The 21,193-nt window shown below is 42.0% G+C and overlaps 2 protein-coding genes across 2 annotated transcripts; one reads left to right on the top strand and one right to left on the bottom strand.

Moving 5' to 3' along the window:
- Positions 1–2,511: 2,511 nt before the first annotated feature.
- slc30a4 (solute carrier family 30 member 4) lies at positions 2,512–12,802 on the bottom strand. Its single transcript, XM_069190484.1, has 8 exons — positions 11,923–12,802; positions 10,918–11,461; positions 9,730–9,876; positions 8,478–8,631; positions 7,221–7,422; positions 6,895–7,000; positions 6,548–6,682; positions 2,512–5,192 (listed from the first exon to the last, which is right to left on the bottom strand). The coding sequence occupies exons 2-8, from the start codon at positions 11,306–11,308 to the stop codon at positions 5,038–5,040; spliced, it is 1,290 nt and encodes a 429-aa protein (XP_069046585.1). The 5' UTR covers positions 11,309–11,461; positions 11,923–12,802; the 3' UTR covers positions 2,512–5,037.
- A 961-nt stretch (positions 12,803–13,763) lies between these two features.
- On the top strand, positions 13,764–19,068 carry bloc1s6 (biogenesis of lysosomal organelles complex-1, subunit 6, pallidin). The gene is made up of 6 exons (XM_069190485.1): positions 13,764–13,887; positions 14,663–14,780; positions 15,270–15,414; positions 15,916–16,003; positions 16,651–16,737; positions 17,806–19,068. Exons 2-6 carry the CDS (start codon positions 14,720–14,722, stop codon positions 17,923–17,925), a joined length of 501 nt encoding a protein of 166 aa, XP_069046586.1. The 5' UTR covers positions 13,764–13,887; positions 14,663–14,719; the 3' UTR covers positions 17,926–19,068.
- The last annotated feature ends 2,125 nt before the right edge of the window (positions 19,069–21,193 follow it).

Raw genomic sequence — 21,193 nt, 5'->3', positions numbered from 1 at the left:
TAATGAATTTCGCCCATGCTGTGACCTGGACCCAGTCAAGACAGTTCGAAATAAATTTCACTCCAAAAAAATCAGCGTTATTTTTTCAATGTTTCCTTCACTCGGGACACCGCCACCTATTTAATACAGAGAGAAGAAGCAATAATGCTTACTGGAGTCTTAAGTTTTTCCTCCTTTGGGAGTAATGGTCTGTTTTCTCTGTCTTTCAAAAATCTTTTGATTTGAGATCAAGGTCAAAGATAAAAGGAGTCTGAGAAGGATGAAGAAAACTCTTGTCTCGTGGCTGGAATGCAGGCCCTGTTGTGGATCACATTAGGAGCTGTGGGGTCTCAGGGCAAGCTGTTCCGTTATGGTCATAATGTACTTTTCAATCTACTTAACATATTGACTGATGCAGTTTGAGTGGAAAAACAATGTATTTTTCGGTTAAAATGCAAACATGTTTTACTATATGCCTCATTACGAGCACAGCAGTTTACAATTGTTGTACTTGGATAGTTTATGCGGTGAGACTTTGGCGGCTGTTTCAGTTAGCGTTCTCTCTCTCTAAACTTTGGACTCTAAAGTGAAAGTGAAACCATTAATTCTCATACATTGTTACATCTAAAAACTGCAAAAGTCACTTGTGCTCCGTCAGACTTTTTGTGTCCTTACTTCCTTATGAGAGGTATTCCTGTTTTTCGCCTTGTGCACATGGGTGGGTAGGAATGATTAACTATGAACCTTAACACACAAGGGTTAGAAGCTATCCGTCTGCCGTCTTACCGAAAGCCCAATCAGGGTCCATCACAGGGCACGCACACGCACACCAGGGCCCACTTTCCTAGAAGCCACTTAATCTACCTTTATGGCTTTAGAGAGTAGAAACCCAAACACACACAGGGGGAAAACATACAAACCCCATACAGACGGGACCCCAGGTCTGGAATTGAACCCAGTGCTGTAAGGCAGCAATGCTAAGCCCCGTGCTACCATACCAACCCCCTCTCTTTTAATATGTCAGCTCATTATCATTGCACTTCCTCTTCCAATACTCTTGCAGATTAATTTGTTCCCGTCACCTCGTGTTACAGTACATTGCATCTACCCAGAGGTCTTGGGAATTTTACGTCACTCTCACGCTTGACAGGTCAGTTCTGGTAGCAAACACGGGCAGAAGTCTGTCCTTTTGAGACAAACGGACAGACTTTCTTTCAGTATATATTATATATAATCTTGTATATCTTGTTGTTTAACCGTTTTACACTTTTTCACACTGAAGAAATGTCGCAGTTGACGCGTGCCGGGTGTGATGGCGGCCTTCCGGGGAGAATGACGTCACGAAAGTCTCAGCGGTCCGCTGTCCGTGTCCCCCACTCCTCTCTCACCAGCACTCGGGCCGCTTGTGCACCTGAGTCGCGGGGTTGAATGAGCTGGAAACCGCGTGTAGGAAACTGATCCCAGCTCTCAATTCACACTCCAGGGAGAAGAGCTCATGAAGCCATTTCCTGTTTGTGGAGTACAGGAGCCGAACGCCCCTTGTTAGCCCTGCTTTTCCTGTCATGAGATACATAGGCAGTGTCCATCCAGTCAAATCACCTGACAGCGCTGCATCTCCACGGCAACGACAGGAAAGCATACAGTATTTAATGATCGTTCAAAGTAACATGCACCTTTCTCTCCATGTAAAACTCACACATTTTAGTAAAAACTCAAAAACAAATACTGATGCTGTTTTTAATTAGCTGAATTTTCTTCTGAAAAACAAATAATCACGGGAAATTATTAATTAGGTTTGTTTTTTCTTAACCTTCGTCATTTTTGTACGCTAGTGAATTACGGCAATAAGCAAGGAAATTAGGGAAAATATTTTACCTAGCACGCTAAACGATTCATCAATTGTGGTCATTTAGCGCCACCTAGCGTCCACTTTTTACTGCTGGGGAAATTACGGTTATTCCACGATATTCTTGTTTTGAACCTGACTGGTGAAAAAAGCACAACCCTCTGGCACCAATATAGGCAGTATTGCTCTCCATGTTCGGAAATTGTTCTGTTGACATGTAGTTCTATTATACAGTCATTCCTGGAATGACTGTCCTTTTTTAACCTGACGGACTATGAAGTACTGTATTTAAACTATACTGTAAATAAAAATAAGAGAGCCATATGGCAGGTCACATGGAGTTCATGACAAAAGTTCAGAAGCAAGACAAGGCACCTACTTGCACTAATCACTCATCAACAGAGCAGTATAAATACAAGCCTGGCTTTTTTCCCCTGTAATCTTACAGAGGGCCCTTCCACACAGTCAGCATCACCTTCCAGACATAAGACACTACAGTATAAACACATTCTTGGAGTTCAGCGCTCACCTGGATCTACACACAACAATCTGAGACCGTTTTCATTCTCTCACGGCAGATACGAAACCTCTCTGCGCACAGAACAGGAAGCCCCGATACCCATTACGGCCCTAGCTTAGGCGTACACTCCAGCACAATAGGAACGGAAACAAGCACACCTAAAAGATGTTTTTCAAAAGCCGTTTATTTCTGCATGCAAGTCTCTCTTCACATTTTCAGTGACAAGGAAGAATGCAGTTGAACACCAGGCTACATATGAACTAATACTGGATTAGTCTTCTGCCTTTGACATGCCATGAGTTTATTACACAGTAATCAGAGGTTCTCTGCAATGAAGGTCTTCATTCAAAACCACCGGTTTCCCGATCTAATGCTGTGAGCAGCTTTGGCAAATATCTGAGGCGGCTTGCTGTCATTGTCAAACGTGCAATAAGTCTGCAAAACTTCAAGTGATTTGCTAAACAATGCAATACAATAAAGGTACCTTTCTTTCTCAGTAAAACTCAAACACAAACAAATGACACGCAAGGTATAAGTGAGAAACAAGGAATATGGTTCAAAGAGGACACCGATTCATAATCGGTTTATCTTCATCACCAGAGGGAGACATAGCCAGCAATTCACAAGATGAAGATTCTCCCCCACACACAGCCACTTCGTTGCATAACAATTGGTGTGAATTTGCAAGAACTAATTAAAACACCATACCATAAAAGCCAGAGCCACCTGACATCTCCTTTCACTCGCACTCATGCTTTCTAAACACTGCTGTGGAGAGATGTAGCTGTGTTTTGGGAGTCTACACTTCACCTTAAGAACTGTTAACTATTCCTACAGGCTACAGCAACCCCCCTTAATTGTTGTAACAGTTTTAATATTTGTCTTGCAAGCATGCCTCAGCCAAAATATATCTGAACTTGTAAAGAAGATATGTAAGGAAAATAGAGTATTGCAGTATGTGTAGCATGCTTACATAATTCTAACCATGAAATAAAATACTCAGTAAATTAAACTAGTGCTTTTATCCAGTTGTTGACTAGATGGAAAGGTGCTATAGGATTACAAAAACACTTATAGATGTGTGGCTTCAAAGACTTCAGAGACAGAGGACATGCTGCAGTCCAAACATGTGATCAAGTGTATTTAGTCTACAGCCTCCACTGGATCTGCTCCATGCTATCTAACTGAGTAAACATATCAACTTAACTACCATGCAAACCCTGCTATCTGTGCTTATACCCCATTTACATTGTACCTTTTATCAGCTTGCAACACAGTCTCTGGAAGAGGTGAATAAAAACACAAATTCAAATCAAGATGTGTATTCAAATGAAACTGCACAACGAGAAAATGGACTGCAATTAAGAAATAAAGCAAATACATTACAATGCATAAAATTAATACTGCAACTTACATACAATGTCAGAATGTCATCCATAAATTCAAAACTTGCACAATTAATTTTCCAACCATATAGATCAACATGCACTGCCAGTTAACTGCTACATCAACCTGTTTTCACTGATATTTACTGCACATGGAGTTGGTAGACACCAGTGCTACGCTCAAGTCGTTACAGGTCTTTAAAATACTTGTTTCGGGGGAGCAGTATTGACAGAAGCACATTGGAATTGCATATTATAGAAGCATGCTGAAGTCCGCTTCCAATTATTAATATTGTCAGTATTATTTTTTTTTAAATTAACAAAAAACTTAAACTTCTTAAAAATCAGACTTGTGTTGTACTATTCTGTCAGGATCTGAATTCATTGGAGTACTACAGTACATTACAAAGACCACACAGCCATATTCAAGAGTTCTCTGAAGAGAATACCTGAAAAGAAAGTCAGAAATTCTGAAAGAAAAAAACAATAGATGCTAGGATGTTGTCAGATCTGAAGTAAACACCACTAGTGTTAATTTTCAACTTGTGGGTTATAAAACAGAACACAGATATAGAGACTGTTTCTTTTATCAAACCATAAAACTCTAAAAGCACAGTCCAGAGTCCTTCCAGAGTCTTTCAAGGCTGCATTTGTTACAACTAAAGGCATGAGGAACAATATACAAAATATACAAAACATCTGAGCTCCTTCAGAGGCACAGCTAATCAACACTGCATTCTGTGCACTGAGGCAGATAAAGACACCCTGGATTTAAGGTGCTTGGAGAGAGGTGTACCAAGGAAAAACAACAGAGAAAACTCTGAAAGGATAAATCAGCTAACGACACCTAGCAAACGCACAATCCTCCGTTTCCTGGTTCCTCAGTGATCACAGATCACTGATGTATTCTATTAGTGTGGAGCAAAATGGAATGAAAGTGAACTGACGTGCAAAACTTAAATGACAGGAGGAATGACACAGAGTCTTTAGCAGCATCCCGGTGCATGTCAGCAAAATGCTTTTGAAAAAGGTTTTTTTTTTTTAAAAGACAGCGATCAATCCAAAGGTTAAAATACCACAAGGAATGAAATGATGTCACTTTAGCATGTGCACTCCATGTGGAAATATCACTGAAAGGTGCTTCAATACACCTCTTATGGAGTTGCTGCTTGCTCTTGCAATTGTAGTTCTCTGCCATAGTAACCGTCTTAAAAAATGTGCTCCGGCTCTTCAGCTCCAGTGTTAACCACAAAAATTGCTTTAGAGAAAGAAAAAAATACCCAAAAAGAAAGAAGAGGCTACAGTCTTCAGGAACGTGCAACCTGGCACTTTGTGCAACTTTTCAGAGGCCTCTGTCTGAAGGACTGTAGCTGGACAGTGCAGCGGTACACTCCATATGTGTTTAATAGTAAAAGTCTGGCCTTTGACTGGACTTCCTCCCACTTTGTTGCGCTGGACGGAACTGAAAAAAAAATAGAATACAGAAATGAGCAAAGAATTGTAAACACTTTGTAAACTGAACAGGAACAAATACACAGTTTTCCCAGCATGCACTCAGAGCCAATAAACCATCCTAGGTAGCAGAGGAGGCCCTTGGCGTGACCTGTTGTAGCTTTTCCCATTGTATAGAAAACCCTGGAAAAGTCTAGAGTTAGAACAACCTCCAATGAGACTGTCATTACATATACTGAGTATCAGAAGAAACCACCTAAAAATTCACAAAGTTTATATTAGGAATACATCTTTTTGTAGCAGATGCACAAACAATTTATTCAACCAAAATGATGTTTATAAATTCATTATGCTGATTAATGCCTGTCATTAAGAAAGCTGGTGTAGAGGGGTTCTGCTGTGAAAGTCACAGGTTAGCAGCTCATGTAGTCAAGCGCTCATATGGTACATCTGCAAGGCCTGCTTTATATCAGGTTTCAGCCACTGGCTGTGGGATTCTGTCCCATTCCTCTCACAGAGGCTGGGCAAGCATGTGCCTGTTCGCTGGGCTCTGAGCTCTAGATGCCACACATTGTCCCAGCTCCTCCCACAGATGTACACTGTTAGGAGAGCAGTAGAGGATGTGGATTTTGAAGACCCAGGAAAGGCAGGAGATGAGCACCCAGGCCTTCATCAGTGTAGCACTGTGGAATCAGAGTGTCAATCTGGCCCTCCCCACTGATTGGTCTGTTATACAGTGTGTCATTCTGCAGCTGAGCGCCACACATCCTCCCAGGCGATCGACACAAAGCCTTGATTCAGCGCTAAAGAGGACATGGCTCCACCTGATGTGACCTAGTCCAGCTTCCTGTATTCTGATGGCATGACAGCTTTCTTCTGCATTCGTGCAGAAACAGAGTGATACGTTTCTTTCAATGGTCAAGATATGAAGCCTATAGATTCAGAACAGCTGACCTTTAACAGGAACATAACAGCACAGACTTCAAACAGAACACCTCAATTCTAAAATGCATACTAGAGATGCACAGCTTTGCTCTTGTATCATCAGCAAGACATGATAACAGACTCCACTGAGTTTAAGGATAAGGTAAAGGGTCCTTTAACAAATACACTGTCACAAGCAGTTCAGTCCAAAAAATATAGCTGAATTAGATATTTTATATATTGATGTATAAACACCTTAGAGTCCTACTACACCACTTGCCCGTTAAAGCTTTTTAATCACACTTTTACTTTTCATGCAAAAAAACTCATGTTCAGGCATGCTGGTGACGTGGGTTAGCTGTGTTTCGGTTTTCACTTCTTGTTTTCTCTGTCAATGAGGCGAAAGAGACATTTCAAGAGAAAATGGTCTCTGTCACTCACGGAGCTGAAGATGCACCACTGCAGCTGTTTTGTCTGTAGTTAACGCCCAGACGTTGAGATCCTCTACTGAGTGCACATCTTCAAGCTTCAGCAGGTCCTCTTTGATACGGGCCACATCCAGATGTCTGGGAACCCCTGCCGTGAAGGAAAAAAATATTGCTTTCCATTGGTGTTTAAGCACAAGAAGAAAAAAAAACAGGGTATGGTCCTCCTTTCTGAGTTTCTCACATGCTACGTAGACTTTAAAAGTATTTGAAAGTACACACACCAACATAACAGGAAAAACAGGAAACAGAGAATTATATGAACCGTGCATTTTGCAGCACGAAGCCAGTGAGATGCCTTACCTTCAAGCACAATAATCCCCGCGTCCCAAATAATTCGGACTGTTGTGAACAGGACAAGGACTGAGAATATATAGGTGCAGATCGGGTCGGCAATCTTGTATTCAGGCTGCAAAAGCAAGATGTAAAGAGATGAAATCACCTTTTTTCTCACTTTTTGGCGACTACCAATTTGTGAAGATTTTTGCTCAAAAGAAATTGCAACAGGCAGAAGTAGAATGTTTTCAGTGACTCACAGAAGTTATGCTCCAACGTCTTAGCAAAGAATCTAAGTTATGGGTTAACGTCATTGCCTGAAGAAACAGTAAAGTGACAGAGGCGCAGAATACCTTGAAGCGGACGATATAAGCAGCCACCAGGACCCCGATGCTCTGCAGCAGGTCTCCCAGGGCGTGGATGAAGGCAGCCCTCACTGCCAGGCTGCTGTGGCTTTGCCCTGAGCTGTGGGCAGCTGGGGAGGGCCCGTGAGAGTGAGAGTGGGAGTGGGAGTGAGAATGGAGGTGTCCTGACTGATTCAGAAGGAATCCCATTCTGTACAAGAAGGCAAGAGGTGGCAAGATCTTGTCAAAGGTTTCACAAACCAACAACAGGGCAGCACTAGAGCTCATGCAGAAGCAGGGCCACCAACCCCTGGCCCTGGTGAGCCCCAATCCAGCAGGTCTGACTTGGAATGCATGCGAGTTTTAAACAACTTTGTACAGTAAATTATATGAACCAAAGTCAAAAATGGACAACAAAGGTCCTGGAAAGCTACATGATGTCATATATATTCAGATCAGATGACCTCAGGAAGACATCATTGAACAAATCACCAACTGCAGTGGTCAAAATATAATTGTTCCGAGTCTTTAGGAATTGATGAAGGGTGATTTATAAGACCTGCTGGACTGTGGCTCTGCAGGATCAGGAATGGTTTTCCCTGGATTATACAGATGAGCTGCAGAACAGGAAATGAAAGAATGGTAAAATGATTGGTGAGAGAGTCAAGAACCACAAAAGTCATGATTAACATTTACCAGCTGCTGGTAAAAGCCATTAGGAAGATTAGAGTCTGGATTACGGCAAATCCTTCAATCTGATTGCCAACATAAAATTCAGACCCAGCATTTAAGGGTATCTTTTTTAGAGACAAGGCAGCTTTCTACCCAATAGAAAAAGTAATCATCAAATACTAATACAACTTTGCTGTTCTGATGTGATCCTGGTTGAGTATATTAAAGATTTAATGTCTCTCTGTTTAACCAAAACAAGGTTAAAACAGGAGGTACAAAAAAGCCAAAGATAAAACACTTTTGTGTCTTCATCTAAAACTGTATGCTTCTTAATAAACTATTATCTCCTTATTTTTCTTTAATACTTTAATTGCCATGGTGGAGCTTTGAAAAGATTATAATCTTCAAGAAGACAAAGTCTCCTTCACAAGTAAGCCTTTTTTAAAAGGAAAATCATCAGTGTTTACAAGGCCTTTTTTATAGATCTCTTTAGTCAAACATTAGCGGGTCTGTGAGATACCCTGATGGTATTCAGAAAAACATCTATGTCTTCTGTGCCAAAACATTAAGATTTCAACAGAAACATGTGCTTACAGTACATTGACAGCCACTCCAACTGCAGCAGTGATGAGCATGACATCGCCGTTGATGTCAAAGTCCTGGTGGAGAGTTCGCTGCACAGCCTCGTACAGAAGAGCCCCAGTCAGAATGTATATCAGCAGAACGCTGATGGCAGCTGAGATGACCTCTGCAGCCCAGAAACAGATCAGTTACATGACGGATCCACTCTCCACACAAACAAACTGTGATCTGTACTGCTAAAAGGGGAAATCTAGAGAAAAACTTCCCTCTTCTGTTGGGTAGGATAAAAGCTCAGGATTACAAGTTATTCTTTGTGCAAGAATGTAATACTAAGAACATAGGATACATCAAAACTGATCTTTTGCCACAGGATTATAACTACATTTCACGTTTACGGGAAATTAAACTCATGAAATGGTGAGCCATCAAGAGAGATTTCACAAATTTAGATAAGGCTTATAGTTCCTTATTTGTTTGAGATGTAACCACATATACCATTTACGGCACAGAGAATGATAGAATGTTTATAGACAAACTTGAAATATATCAAACTAAGCAACTAAAACTGGTTTCAATAATTTGACACACATCTCAAGAGTATGAAAGCCAGTTGCACCAATCACCATTTCACACTAAACAGACCGACAACATGGATTTTAAAGGCAGAAAACATTCTTGGGTGCTTCAGACTTGTTTGAAAACTACATAATCCATTTAATTGTATAAATCACATAAATCATTCCAGCAACAATTCTAGGCCTGACAGGTTAACAGTAGCCTGGAATTCAACCACAAGCTTATCCTGTCCTGCAGACCTGGACTGACTGCCTATCCATTGGACCCGAAAGGCTAAAATTGAGGAACTGCTACTTGTGAACACGTATGTTCTTAATCCAGTTTCACCATGTTCTGTTTTTGTACAAAACAAACCCTGCATGACTCAGTTTGGAAATGAAATGAGGTCATTTTGTTTTGATTATTGTCCACATGGTGTAATGTCACTTCTGTGACAAACCTCTAACATAATCAAAATCATTCATCTTCCTCACAGTCTTTAGCAGAAGTCAGCTGGTGTCTGGATTCATCTGCTTATAATGAGTAAGAGGGAACTACAGACAAAAGTCCCCTTATAAACCACCTGCATGAGATTTTAAATAATTTTCCCATCTTGTCCATCAAATAGTTTTATAAATCAAAGCAGGGATGACACCAAACAACAAAGACAAGCAAGCAACTGAACGGGCCATAGATCCATATCACTTACCTAGACGATGAAGTCCGAAGGTGAATCTTTTTGTAGGAGGTTTTGCAGACAGCCACAGTGCAAGCAAGGACACAACAATACCGATGAGATCCGTTATCATGTGAAGCGCATCGGTCATAATCGCTAGGCTATTGGAGACATAACCACCTTACGGCGAATTTTTAAAATGAGTTAAAGTTGATTAGGTGCAGAACGCAAGGTTACAGAAAGAGCAAACAAGTGAGATTCGGGGAATGCAACAGATCTCAAACATTTGCAAAGTACTGTAAGAACCAATTCATCAAACAGAAAGATCAAATAACAGCTGCCTCAGGTGCTTTCAGAAAACACCTGCTGCATCATCAGGACTCCACAGACTTCATAGCTGAAGTGAGATGATAATCTGGGTTGGGAACTGACAGATCTGACTCTGTCTACTTCCTTCCCAAAGCAATGCGTACAACCTAGGGCTTTGGTGAGAAAGACCACTGTGCTGAGTACTACAGTAGTGCAGTGACAGGACGCTGTCATTTCGAGGCTTACAAACCCTTTACTACTGACCACCAGCCCATCAAGAGCACACTCACGTCATGACAATCGAACAAAATGACAGTAAGGTATGGGCTGGTCATTGCAAAATCTTACATTTGTACTCACAAAGTAAAATATTTAGCAATTTGTGTGAACTTCATGTGTAAACAAGTTCCCACTTACAGGTTTACTGGTGGTTAAATTAAAAATCTTTTATCCAACAATGCACTCTTAGGGACACTGTTTTTGAAGTCCAGAAACATTATCCACTCAGGAATGTTAAGCTATTAAGCAGGAGGCTTTAACAAAAAAGGCAAAACCAAAAATAATCTTCCTGTGATTCAAGTCCTGAATGTTGTGAACTAGTGTTTCTTGGTGCTGCATATTATAAAGGCACACAGAACTAATACCTGGCATAAACGGGAATACTGCTGGCCCAAGGTAGACCTTTTCAGAGTCATTCATTATTAAAATATGGTAGGGTAGATATACTTTAATAGTGTTGATTATGTACCAAAGTGCACTGTGTGGCACGGATGTTAAAACCCCGGACTGCATCATCTCAACTTCATACAGGACCCCTAAAAACAGAAAGGTGTGCGATTTCTCATTTCCTGTGGACATTTATAATGCACTCCGGAACGCCGCCTTAGTGAATCATTCTGAACGTCTGCTCACCTACGAGTTCACCTATCATGAAGAGGAGATACAGCAGGGCAGCGAACCCTAACTTCTTCATCGCCCTGCTCTGCTTCAGCCGGTGGGTTTTTTTAGTGCAGCCCTCGCAGGGGTCCGGGGCAATGCCGGGGCTCTGCAGGCTCGACGAAGAGCCCAGCAGCGAGTCGTCATCGTCCGTCTCCGCGCTTATCGCCGCCCCGTTCGCGCTGGCGCCGGCCGGGAAGTCCCCCGGCTCGCCCGACACCACGACCCGCAGCTTGTTAAAGCCGGGGGTCTCCTCGTCCGCCAGCTCATCCGAGAAGTCAAAGGCAGCCGTGTCGCTGAGGTCCCACTCCGGCGGTTTGCCCTGGAAGACTCTCCGCAGCCTCTGCAGCACGCCGGCCCCCGACATGGTGCCGACCGGCGGCGGTGAACAGTCCCGAGTCCAACCCCACAGTCAATCTCCCAGGAACAGGCAGATGTCTCCCTGGGCTCGGTTTTAAATAACAGAAGTAGCAACCGATGCCTTCTGAATATCCCAAGGATGACTCACGGGTAGGAGCATCTATTACAAAACAATAAAAGTTATGGTGTTAGCATCAGACAGGATACGCTCAGCGACCAGCCCCTGTCTCTACCGAAGTTTGCCGGCGCTGACAGCCGCACATTTCTCGTTACACTGATCGGTTATCTCGTGTCGCCGAGTTCAGTGTTTGCAAGCGGCACTGGACATCAAATTACCTACAGTAAACGCGTTTATGGCGATTTGAAATGGCTGTTCCGGCGTAGGGCTCTGTTGGGGGAATGTGTTATCTTTAAAGGTAGTAGATACGAGTTGACTTTTGAAAATATTTCTCACGAAATAATGACAATGACAAAACGCTTTTCTTTCTTTCAAGAAAATAAGAACCAGCGATAAACACGGCGTGCCCATTTAGTGAATTTAAGCAGCAATGTAGCTGTTGTATACCCAGAAAGACCTAACCGCGTTTTTTCTAAAAAGAGCAGAAAGTCAGTTTCACTTACGCTGTCATTTCGAGGCTGCTGTGGCTGGAAGGTATCGGCTGTTTTTCTCAACCGAACGGCTCCGACAGGAAGGGGTGGGTTGAGCCAGGCAGCTTGTCAGAGACCCGTCAGACACGGTCCCGCCCGGGACTCGCCCTCGCCGCCCCGCCGGGGTGACAGCACCGCTACCGGGCGAGGGGAGGGTGAGGGTGCCGCCGGCCCGCTCTTCCTCCCATGGAAACTGGGAACTGGGAACCAACGTCTCCCCGAAGGGTTCACCGCAGCCGCCGCCACCCGCTGAGCAGAGCCTGCTGCAGTTATAATCGCCCCGGGAACTACTGCATGTAAATCGCAGGAGGGACCAATATTTGAGTGCCGTAGGACAGCGCTGCGGGTGTCTGTAAAGATTAACGAAGCAGCCCAGATCACCTTTGGACTGATTTCCCGATCTGAGCCGCGCTTACCTTTTGATTTTTACGGTTCGTCGATTAAGCAATCATTTATATTTTTAACCCACGTCCATTTCAGTTTGATATGTAGTTGCTCCTCAACCCACATTGCCTGATAGTCTAATGCAGACTTGCAACCTGCATTAATTTTCTTTTGCATGGGAAATTTCTCTCTTTAATTTGCAGAGTTGTGCACATGAGAGACTGTGTGTCTCATAATGTAACGCCACTCCCATTCCCCGTTACGGGATTTGTCGGACGAACGTCATTCAGCGCAAATATTTAGGGGATGAGTTGGGTAATATTTAAATCACTCACTAGCACCAATGTAAATGGGATCGTTTTAAATCCCATAAAGAAAACCATGTCTTTTAAACAAGTGTACTGCCGACGCCACGGCTGAACGCCCACAGCCTCCCTCCGCCAATCCGGAGAGCGCAGTCATGTTAGGTTGCGCACAGGAGTCACGTGCGACTACATCAAGTCACATGAGGATGATGTTTTCGGAGACATTGAACAGCCTGCCTATATGGGACAAAACCGCACTGAATTGCGGCACAGCCTCCTTATTTCGGCAATCTTCGGCAAGTGTCGTTAACTTCCGTGGTAGCACTTCTATTAACAAATATTAATTTCGCAATGATGACATAAGTGCAATTAATTTTGTAAGAAGCAATCGGCATTCACTGGGTCTTCGCTTAATTCTAACATAGCAACCCGTATCATAATTAATTAATAATTAATAATCATAATTACTTTAATAAACATCATAGTTGTGACTATTGTACACTACAGACATATATGTTATGTTAAATAACTCTTCTTGGAGGATTTATATGATTTTGCTACTGTGATATAAAGTAAAGCTAAAATATGGTACAGGAGAGGATGTGGAATACAAGAACATTAAAATATCAAAAATAAAAAATGCAATTTAGTTGTAGTTGCATTCTTGTCAGACGTACAGAATTCGGTAAGAATGTGAATTGTAGCTGACGGTTAGACAATGAGATTATAGGATATTACATTGTTAATTCTACTAACTACACTGATTATCAATTTAAGGATTTATACGAATGTATGCCTGTATTGAAAGGTTGATAGTGATGGATTCATACCTACTTCTTCGCAGTTTGGATAAAAAGTTTCCTTCACAGAAGCATATTAATATTTTAAATTCTACTTTTAAACACTAGCTACATTTTAGTGCCGTTTAAATGGTCTAAAGTAAAAAAAGAGCATTTTTTAATATTGAATTTGAAATTGACAAGAAAATCGTATACGTTAACAATTTAATTTGAAATTTTGAAAGGTCTCTTTCTAACGCCTTTCTTTGTCGAACATACACGACGGTTTCCGGGAACTGCCGAAACGGGAGTCGCGTTGGTTTCCTTTAAATGTGGCCTTAACCCATTAACCAAGGCTGCGCTGTGCGTCCTGGTATTTCCTGATTAGTGACAGATGATGGTAATGGTGGAGTCAGAAAGATTTGTTTGGGAACCAACTTGGAGAGTATTTGTTATGAATTGTTAAAAAGGTATTTGTGATAAGAAATGTGAGTTTTCTGCATGTTAAACCAATTGTTCAATCATAACGGTTTGTTGCACCTTTGAATTTAATTTCTTTATTATTTCAAAATTAGCAACAAAGTAGTAGTTTTTCTGTATGTTTTACCTCTAAGGAGCATGTTAAAGATTGCGCAATGTAGCGTAAATGTTTCAGCGAATGCGCATAGCTTCTACAATATGATTACGTTACCTGTTATTAATGTGTGAATAATATGAAGGCTGGGTTTACTTGTCTCGCTTTAAATGGTGTCGTCTTAGACTGCGTGTTAAAACACTGACAATGCATGCACTTCGTAAGTTTACTGTACATTAGATCTGTTATGAAGTGCCTTTTTGGCTCTTTCGTGATGGAAATAGCGGCGGTTATAATCTACACCTGGAAAGAAGGTTTTTTACTTGGGTATGGAAGATGAACTGAGCATTGTTTTATGAGAACGGCAAGGTTATGTGTTTGCACATTATTTATCAAATCACAATTGCATGTTTTTTCCAACGAAGTTTGATGTTGATTTGACATAATGCCTAAGGATTCCGTTATAAAATCGTTTTTTTTTTAAATGAAGCGTTGATTTAACCACAAACATTAACGGAAAAAAATAATAATCTGTTTTACATTGAAAACCTGGAAACCAATTCAGGCATCAGAGGTTTTAGTGGGGCACTTGGAGTAAAGCTCCTCAGCCTCCCTCCTGGAACTGAGCCCTGCCTCTGACTCCACTCTGCTGCTTTGTGCTGTTTTGCCAGGTGAGTGGGAGGGGTCCCGCTGTCACTTTGCCAGGCTTTGTTCTGTGTGCAGATTCAATGGAGCCTTCAGAAGAAGATTCGCAGACTACTGCTGTACCGCCCCACGGCATCTCCACAGGTGATATTCTTACTTCCCCACCAAATCAAACTGCAGAGCAGACCGAGCTCAGTATTGAAGTCCAGCCATCGTAATGAGGGGAAAAGCGGATGATCTCGTGCGGAAGAGCCTCACTCTTTTGAGACTGTTCATTTGAAAGGACTGATTCTAAGCTGTCCTGAAGGCTCGTGCTTTATCTGTTCTGTTCAGAAAATGCAGAGTTTTGAGTTATGAGTCAATGACGTGGTGGCCCCCCAGTTATAAATTAAAAATCTCTGGCTCTACATTTAAAAAGAGTGCGTTATCTGGACCAAAGCTTATTTACTTATTGGAATTCAATAGGATACTGGAATCTTGTGGTTGACACTGCTTGTGTTTTCACCACCAGAAAACTAGATTGAAGATAATTTCCCCCTTGAATGTTGCCATCGCTATTGTCTTCTGAATAGAAATGTGGTGTTGGGTCACTGGCTCGTGTCTGTTATTGTTGGATATCGTAACTTCCCACAGATTGTAGTACAGAGTCTCCGGAAGCAGGCGACCCCGGAGAGCTGATGTTTGTGGATGAGAAGGCTGTGGAGAAGCTGGCAGATGGACTTATCAGCCATTACTTACCGGAGCTACAGAATTCAAAGCTGGCCCTACAGGAACTGACGTAAGTGCCATTTTAAGGAAAATATCAGCTTGCCTGAAACCCACATAAAATAGTCATTAACTGGGTCATCTGCGCTTGTGTTGATGAATGTTGTGTTTCGAAACAGGCTAAAGAAAGCCTTTAAAAACAAGTTAATACCACCATAATACCACAGTAGAAGCCATGACTTATTTCTTATGCCTGTTTTCTAGCATTACTCTGCTCACTTCATTGTGAAAGTCTGGATGTTTGTCATATGTCTGTTTTGTGGGCCTGAACAGCACCTTTTTTAAAATACAGACTAAAAGAGCAGCAAACGGAGAATTCAGTTCTTGCACTTCCAGCACATACTGTAGTTCTGCTTAGTCAACAGTGGAGAGTTAAGCATGGAGAAAGTGTAACACTTAGAAACCCAAATTTGACGTTTTCATTACCAACATTAATGGGTACTGAACTGTGAATATGAAATGTATTTTATAACACCTGCTTTGTGTGCATTTACAATTTTATACTCCTTTTCAGACAAAATCAAGTGATATTGCTAGACACACTTGAACAGGAAATTGCAAAATTCCGAGAGTGCAGTTCACTTCTTGATATCAGTTCCCTGGTAAGTTCGTTCGGGCTCGTCACACGAGAGTTTATATATTGACACGTACTTATTAGTGACAGTGGTTACCAGCGCTCCCTCGCAGTGCTGTGGCCCTGGGTGCAATTCCAGACCTGGGATGCTATCTGTGTGGAGTGTGAGGCATGTCCCTCACTGACAGAATCGCATGCCTGCAAGTGCCCAGGAGGCAGCAGGGCTGGCTGACAGTGGAGAAAGTCCTGGCCGACTAGTCCCACCCTCTCCTCTGCAGCGCTCAGTCACTTATGGCTGGTGACATGGGCAGTCCCAGTCACAGTCAGCTAGTAACATGACCCAAGCTGGAACCTGTGATTATAGAACATAACCTGCACTTGGGCAGCACTAATACCAGTTGAGCACCCTGGATGGATTATAGCATTATAAATTTGACATACTGCCCAGTACCCTCTCAGCTGTTTATAGTCTTAACTTCTAAATTATCTCCCAAATGCATGTTAGGGTGGGTCTGAGTGACTTTATTCCTGGATCTGATTGTAGCAGGGTGTCCCTCTATTTTCAGCATGGAAGTGTTCCATACATATTCTGCAACTTAACTTTGTTTAGTCTTTTACATTAAAAAAAAAAGACTTTGACCTGAAAGGCTTTTTATCTGACCATTTTGTTTGCAGTTTGCAGAAGCAAAACACTACCACACTAAATTAGTAAATATAAGAAAAGAAATGATGGCGCTTCATGAAAAAACGACCAAACTAAAGGTAAGCAAATGTTTTCCTGTCATGGTCTTGGGTCTCTTGTCACAGTCAAGATTTAGATACATTTAGACAGCAAATATGCCACCTTCCTACCCGACATTGTCAGATTTAAGCAAGGCTGAGTCTGGTCAGACCTCGCACTTGTTGGTGTAAGTGGTACCAGTGGACCTGTAGGTGGCGCTCCTCCGTCTTGACCAATGCTTCAGTCTAGTAACAAGGACAGTATGCTATAGCAGGTGCCATTTTGCAGATGAGATCTTAAACCAAGGTCATGACTACTCGCTTATTAAAAATCCCATGACACTACTGGAACGACTGGGGGTGTTAATCCCAGCCTTTGGGCTAAATTCCGTTCTGAATTTACACATCCCAACCTTCCTAAATGCCCTCCTAATTTCCATTAGCACAGTAATTGCTCCCTTCCCCCCATCTGCAGTGTCACAGGACACAGGAGCGGCATGTCTGCCTCTCGTTACCCGGGGAAGCCAGTGCTGGATGAAGCCAGCCCCTTCTTGTGAATAGAAAATGCTTTGGGTCAGTTAGAGATGAAAAGAGCTACTGTATGTGAGCAGCGTTATTTGTTTAAAAAAAGAATCTTTGAGCTGAGCACAGATCATTGTGTATGTTAAAAGTGCTTCCAAGGAATAAAGAAGGACCTGAGCATTTAAGTGGAAGTGAATTTATATGTACAGTATGTGTGAAAACAATTGGTAAAAGGACTTAAACATTTGTGGATTAGGTAACCTGATAATGTCTTGCATTTAGCCTTTGTTTTTATTGCCAGTAAATGGCATTCCAAGGAAGAATAAATAAGATTGAAACTGAGAAATATAGTCGTGTAGTGACAGGCTCGAGAAAGTACTTCATGCCTTAAGTCACAGTTATTGCAGATCAGGCTTTCTTCTAAATCGGTCTCTAAAATATCTACCAGGGTACTTCCGGAATGGAGTGATTCATGTATAATTTCTGTAAAGTGCTCTGGATTGCTCTGGATTAAAAGGTCCTCTATAAGAATAAAACTGATTGATCGGTGCTGTGGTCTGAGAGCAACGTTTCCCTGCCCCGTCACAGAAAAGAGCCCTGAAGCTGCAGCAGCAGAGACAGAAGGAGGCCCTGGAGAGGGAGCAGCAGAGGGAGAAGGAGCTGGAGAGGGAGAGACAGCTCATCGCGAAGCCTGCGAAGCGCTCGTAGGCCAGGGGGGTGGTCTGCAGCTGAGGCTGTGGCCAGCAACGACGCCTGCCCTGCCGAACCCCAGATGTTCTGTATCTGGTTGAACAGAAGCTTTCTCAGCTCCGAACAGCCGGCTGTTACCGTTACCTGCTTCGGCACCGATGGACTCTAAACGGCATTAACAGGGGACTTTACTTGCACTGAGTAAATTGATAAGGAGTATTAATTAATGCATTGCCTACTCAATGCAACTTATTTTGTGAGCATTTGCTCTCTTTCCACATAGTTTAGAGGAATCTGAATTCAGACCCCCTGCATGGCTAAGCAGACCTTGCTCTGAAGATGTCGGTGAGGGAGAAGCACCTCATCGGTGACGTTTTATTCTCCACGCTCCCCTCGCGACCAGCAGAGAGGGGATGTCACATGTTCTCCCCCTGTGTTTGTTGTCTCGTTGTTGCACAGCACAGTGAGCAGTGTGTACGGGTCAATGTGTGCCGGTCCTGAATGATTCTGTCACTTCATTTTAATTCACAGCGGTTTACCTTGTACTTTTAAACTTAGGAAGAAACTCTTGCTTTGTTTACATTCTTGAATGTATCACTTGGTCAGGCTTTTAATATCATAGTTGCCTTAATTTTAATTTCATTTATTAGCAAGAAATGTTGTGTTATTTCTATGGATTAAGATCTCTTTGAATTTTTTTTTCTTTAAAAAAAGTTACTAGGCTATTATTTAATTTTAAATTAAGTGGAAAAAATAATGCTGTTGGATATGAAAATATAACGCTACAGTTAATTTTGCAAAATTAGATTAATTTGAAAAATGAAGTAGTCATTTTTATGTTACAAAATAAACTAACCTCAATGTTAAATATTTCAGGTACTTATTACAAATTCTCTAGAACAAATGAGCAGTACTGTTCAAATTACAGTGCCACTGCAGTGCTCTAGTAGTGGACAATTATAAATAAAAGTATTTTAAAGTTTTCTAACTAGGTGCAAGAATGTTGCATTTGACTTTAGGTGTAAGATACTGTAATTCCTTTAATATAACATGATTTATAGGCAGATACAGAGTAATTAAAGTTTATTGAGCCAAGTTTTGCTTTAGAATGCGTCTGCTTCGCATGTTATTGGAGAAAAGTAAAGATCTGTTGTATATTTCCTCCATGCTGTTAAGAGTGATCTTTGCAGCATTGTTTAACCACAGGTATGTGTCTTGGCAGAGCGTCCATAGCTCACAGACTATGGCTGTCCTGGATGCTGCCACTCTCTCCTGCTAAGCCCTGTCTTGCTAGAGGCATTTGATTGTGTTTGAAGACAACAGGCCCTCCTGACTGAGCTGTGCTATACAGACTTTTACTGCAGAAGGAAGGTTGTGCAAAGAGTTTTCCCTTGATTGTAATAGCTGCTGAACTAGTGGTCATCTGCAGGGATTCTCAGTACCTTCCTGGCCTTAAAGGACAAACAGGTCAGAAGCAGGATGATACACCCTGTTGCTCCTTAAAAGGCCAGGAAGGTACTGAGAATCCTTGCAGATGACCATTAATTTCAGCAGCTATTACAATCAAGGGAAAACTCTTTGCACCCTGACAAAAAAAAATAGTTGAACAGCAGGACCTGCTTCGCCAGGCACTACAGTTGACCCGCAGCCCCCCCTTGACCTCTGCCACGTCCAGGATTTCGACAGTTTTATGATATTCCAAGTGGATACGATCCAATGCAAAAACAGTGCTCGGACATCACAGGGTCAGGTTGTCATGTTTCTCACATAAGCCAAGACTGTTCCTCAAGTCCTTAGAATAGGGGTCCACAGGCGGGGTGCTGGAGGACTGAAGGATTTTTAGGTCTCTTCAAACCACCAGCAACTGAAAAGCTGGGAGAAGCCGTTAAAATGGTCCAATTAAGCCAGGCTGATGGATGTTTAGGATAAGATCACTTTATTGGCCAATGCGCTCTGACTCTCAAGCCTCTCTCCCTGTCTGTGTCTCTCATGGAGAGCAAGTTGGCATATGTGAAAAGACAAATTCCTAATACAATTGTATATGGCCTATAAAGTGATCTTATCTTATCTTAATGTGGTTGTAAGTCCAATACTATATCTCAGCTGTAGCTGTAGCAAGACTTAAAGTTGTCTAATTACTGGTACAGTAACACACAGGATTGCTGGTAACAGAGAGTGGTTGAAAAAATAAAGGAAGGTTTCACGTTAATGTCAGAATCTGACTATTGAAATCTTTCTGTATGGTATGGATGCTAAAAGTTACTAGTTTTACTAAGTTGGAAGCTGTTTAGTGACACCATGTGGCAGATATCTGAAATTACAACTTGTTGATTCAATTTAGGAATCAGGAGTATTGTGCTGAGTCATTTCTGATACCATAACAGTCCTAATGTTGTGCTGATTTAATTGCAGATATAGAAAATACTGTGAAGGACACGGAATTCTTATTTTTGTTCTCACTTTTTATAATTTAACTTTGTTCGCTTTCACTTTTTTTCTCAGCTGGTGCCATTACCCTGCGGTTTTCAGAGATGCCTTTACATTACCAACAGCTACATGTATAAAAAAGGGGTTTAATTGTCTCATTTAGGAAAATATCACATGTTGTACAAAACTGAGATCTGTTTAAGGACCGGAGTCATATACTCAGTTCGCAGTGTAGGTCACTGAATCAGTTAAGTGTGGAGTTCTTTGGATGAATGTTCTTTCCTGTTGGTATGCAAACATTTCAAAGTACTTTAGCGGGAAATGAAAAGGTTAATTACCGCTTAATTAATGCCTTTACTGAATCATCAGTTGTTTAATTAGCAGGAGTAAACATGCCTTTCAGACCTTTGATCACAGAAAATTAAAGGCTTATGCATAAAACCTGCTGGACTATGGCCCTCACAGTCCTGGGTGAACACCTTTGTTGTAAGTGATCAACTTGGAGTAAAAAAAAAAAGTGTATATGTTACACAAATAAACATTTGTCAGAGAAATCAAGCGGACATGAAGGTACAAGGCAAGGTGTCTCCAAAGCCCTTCTGGGAGGTTTGAGACTCTTGACGTAGAGGATCTCGGGGCCGATGCCTGGTCATTTTAATGGCTCAGCTCACACTCCTGTCAGGCGGTGTAGTAGTCCTGACTTCTCCGCGCACTTGAAACCGATCCCTGGGATTCTCTTGCAGTTCCTGTCGGGAGCAGGACCACTGATCTCCTGCACAAGTGTGTCCTAATGGGGTTGCCTAAACCTTGACCGCAGCACCAGTCGAGATCAGTCCCACGGCTGTTGTGCCGATGGGTG

This window comes from Lepisosteus oculatus, chromosome 5, assembly GCF_040954835.1.
Source record: "Lepisosteus oculatus isolate fLepOcu1 chromosome 5, fLepOcu1.hap2, whole genome shotgun sequence".
NCBI classification, from domain to species: Eukaryota; Metazoa; Chordata; class Actinopteri; order Semionotiformes; family Lepisosteidae; genus Lepisosteus; species Lepisosteus oculatus.
This window is presented reverse-complemented; position numbering and strand designations above follow the sequence as displayed.

Bases quoted from the DNA above. Each gene is read 5' to 3' on its own strand.
- slc30a4 (XM_069190484.1), bottom strand. From the start codon at position 11,308: ATGTCGGGGGCCGGCGTGCTGCAGAGGCTGCGGAGAGTCTTCCAGGGC. The intron at 7,001-7,220 runs GTATTCTGCGCC...TTGCTTTTGCAG, and splicing joins CTTATATCGTCCGCTTCAAG to CCTGAATACAAGATTGCCGA. The intron at 6,683-6,894 runs GTAAGGCATCTC...CCTTCACGGCAG, and splicing joins GGGGATTATTGTGCTTGAAG to GGGTTCCCAGACATCTGGAT.
- bloc1s6 (XM_069190485.1), top strand. From the start codon at position 14,720: ATGGAGCCTTCAGAAGAAGATTCGCAGACTACTGCTGTACCGCCCCAC. The intron at 15,415-15,915 runs GTAAGTGCCATT...ACTCCTTTTCAG, and splicing joins CTGGCCCTACAGGAACTGAC to ACAAAATCAAGTGATATTGC. The intron at 16,738-17,805 runs GTAAGCAAATGT...GCCCCGTCACAG, and splicing joins AAAAAACGACCAAACTAAAG to AAAAGAGCCCTGAAGCTGCA.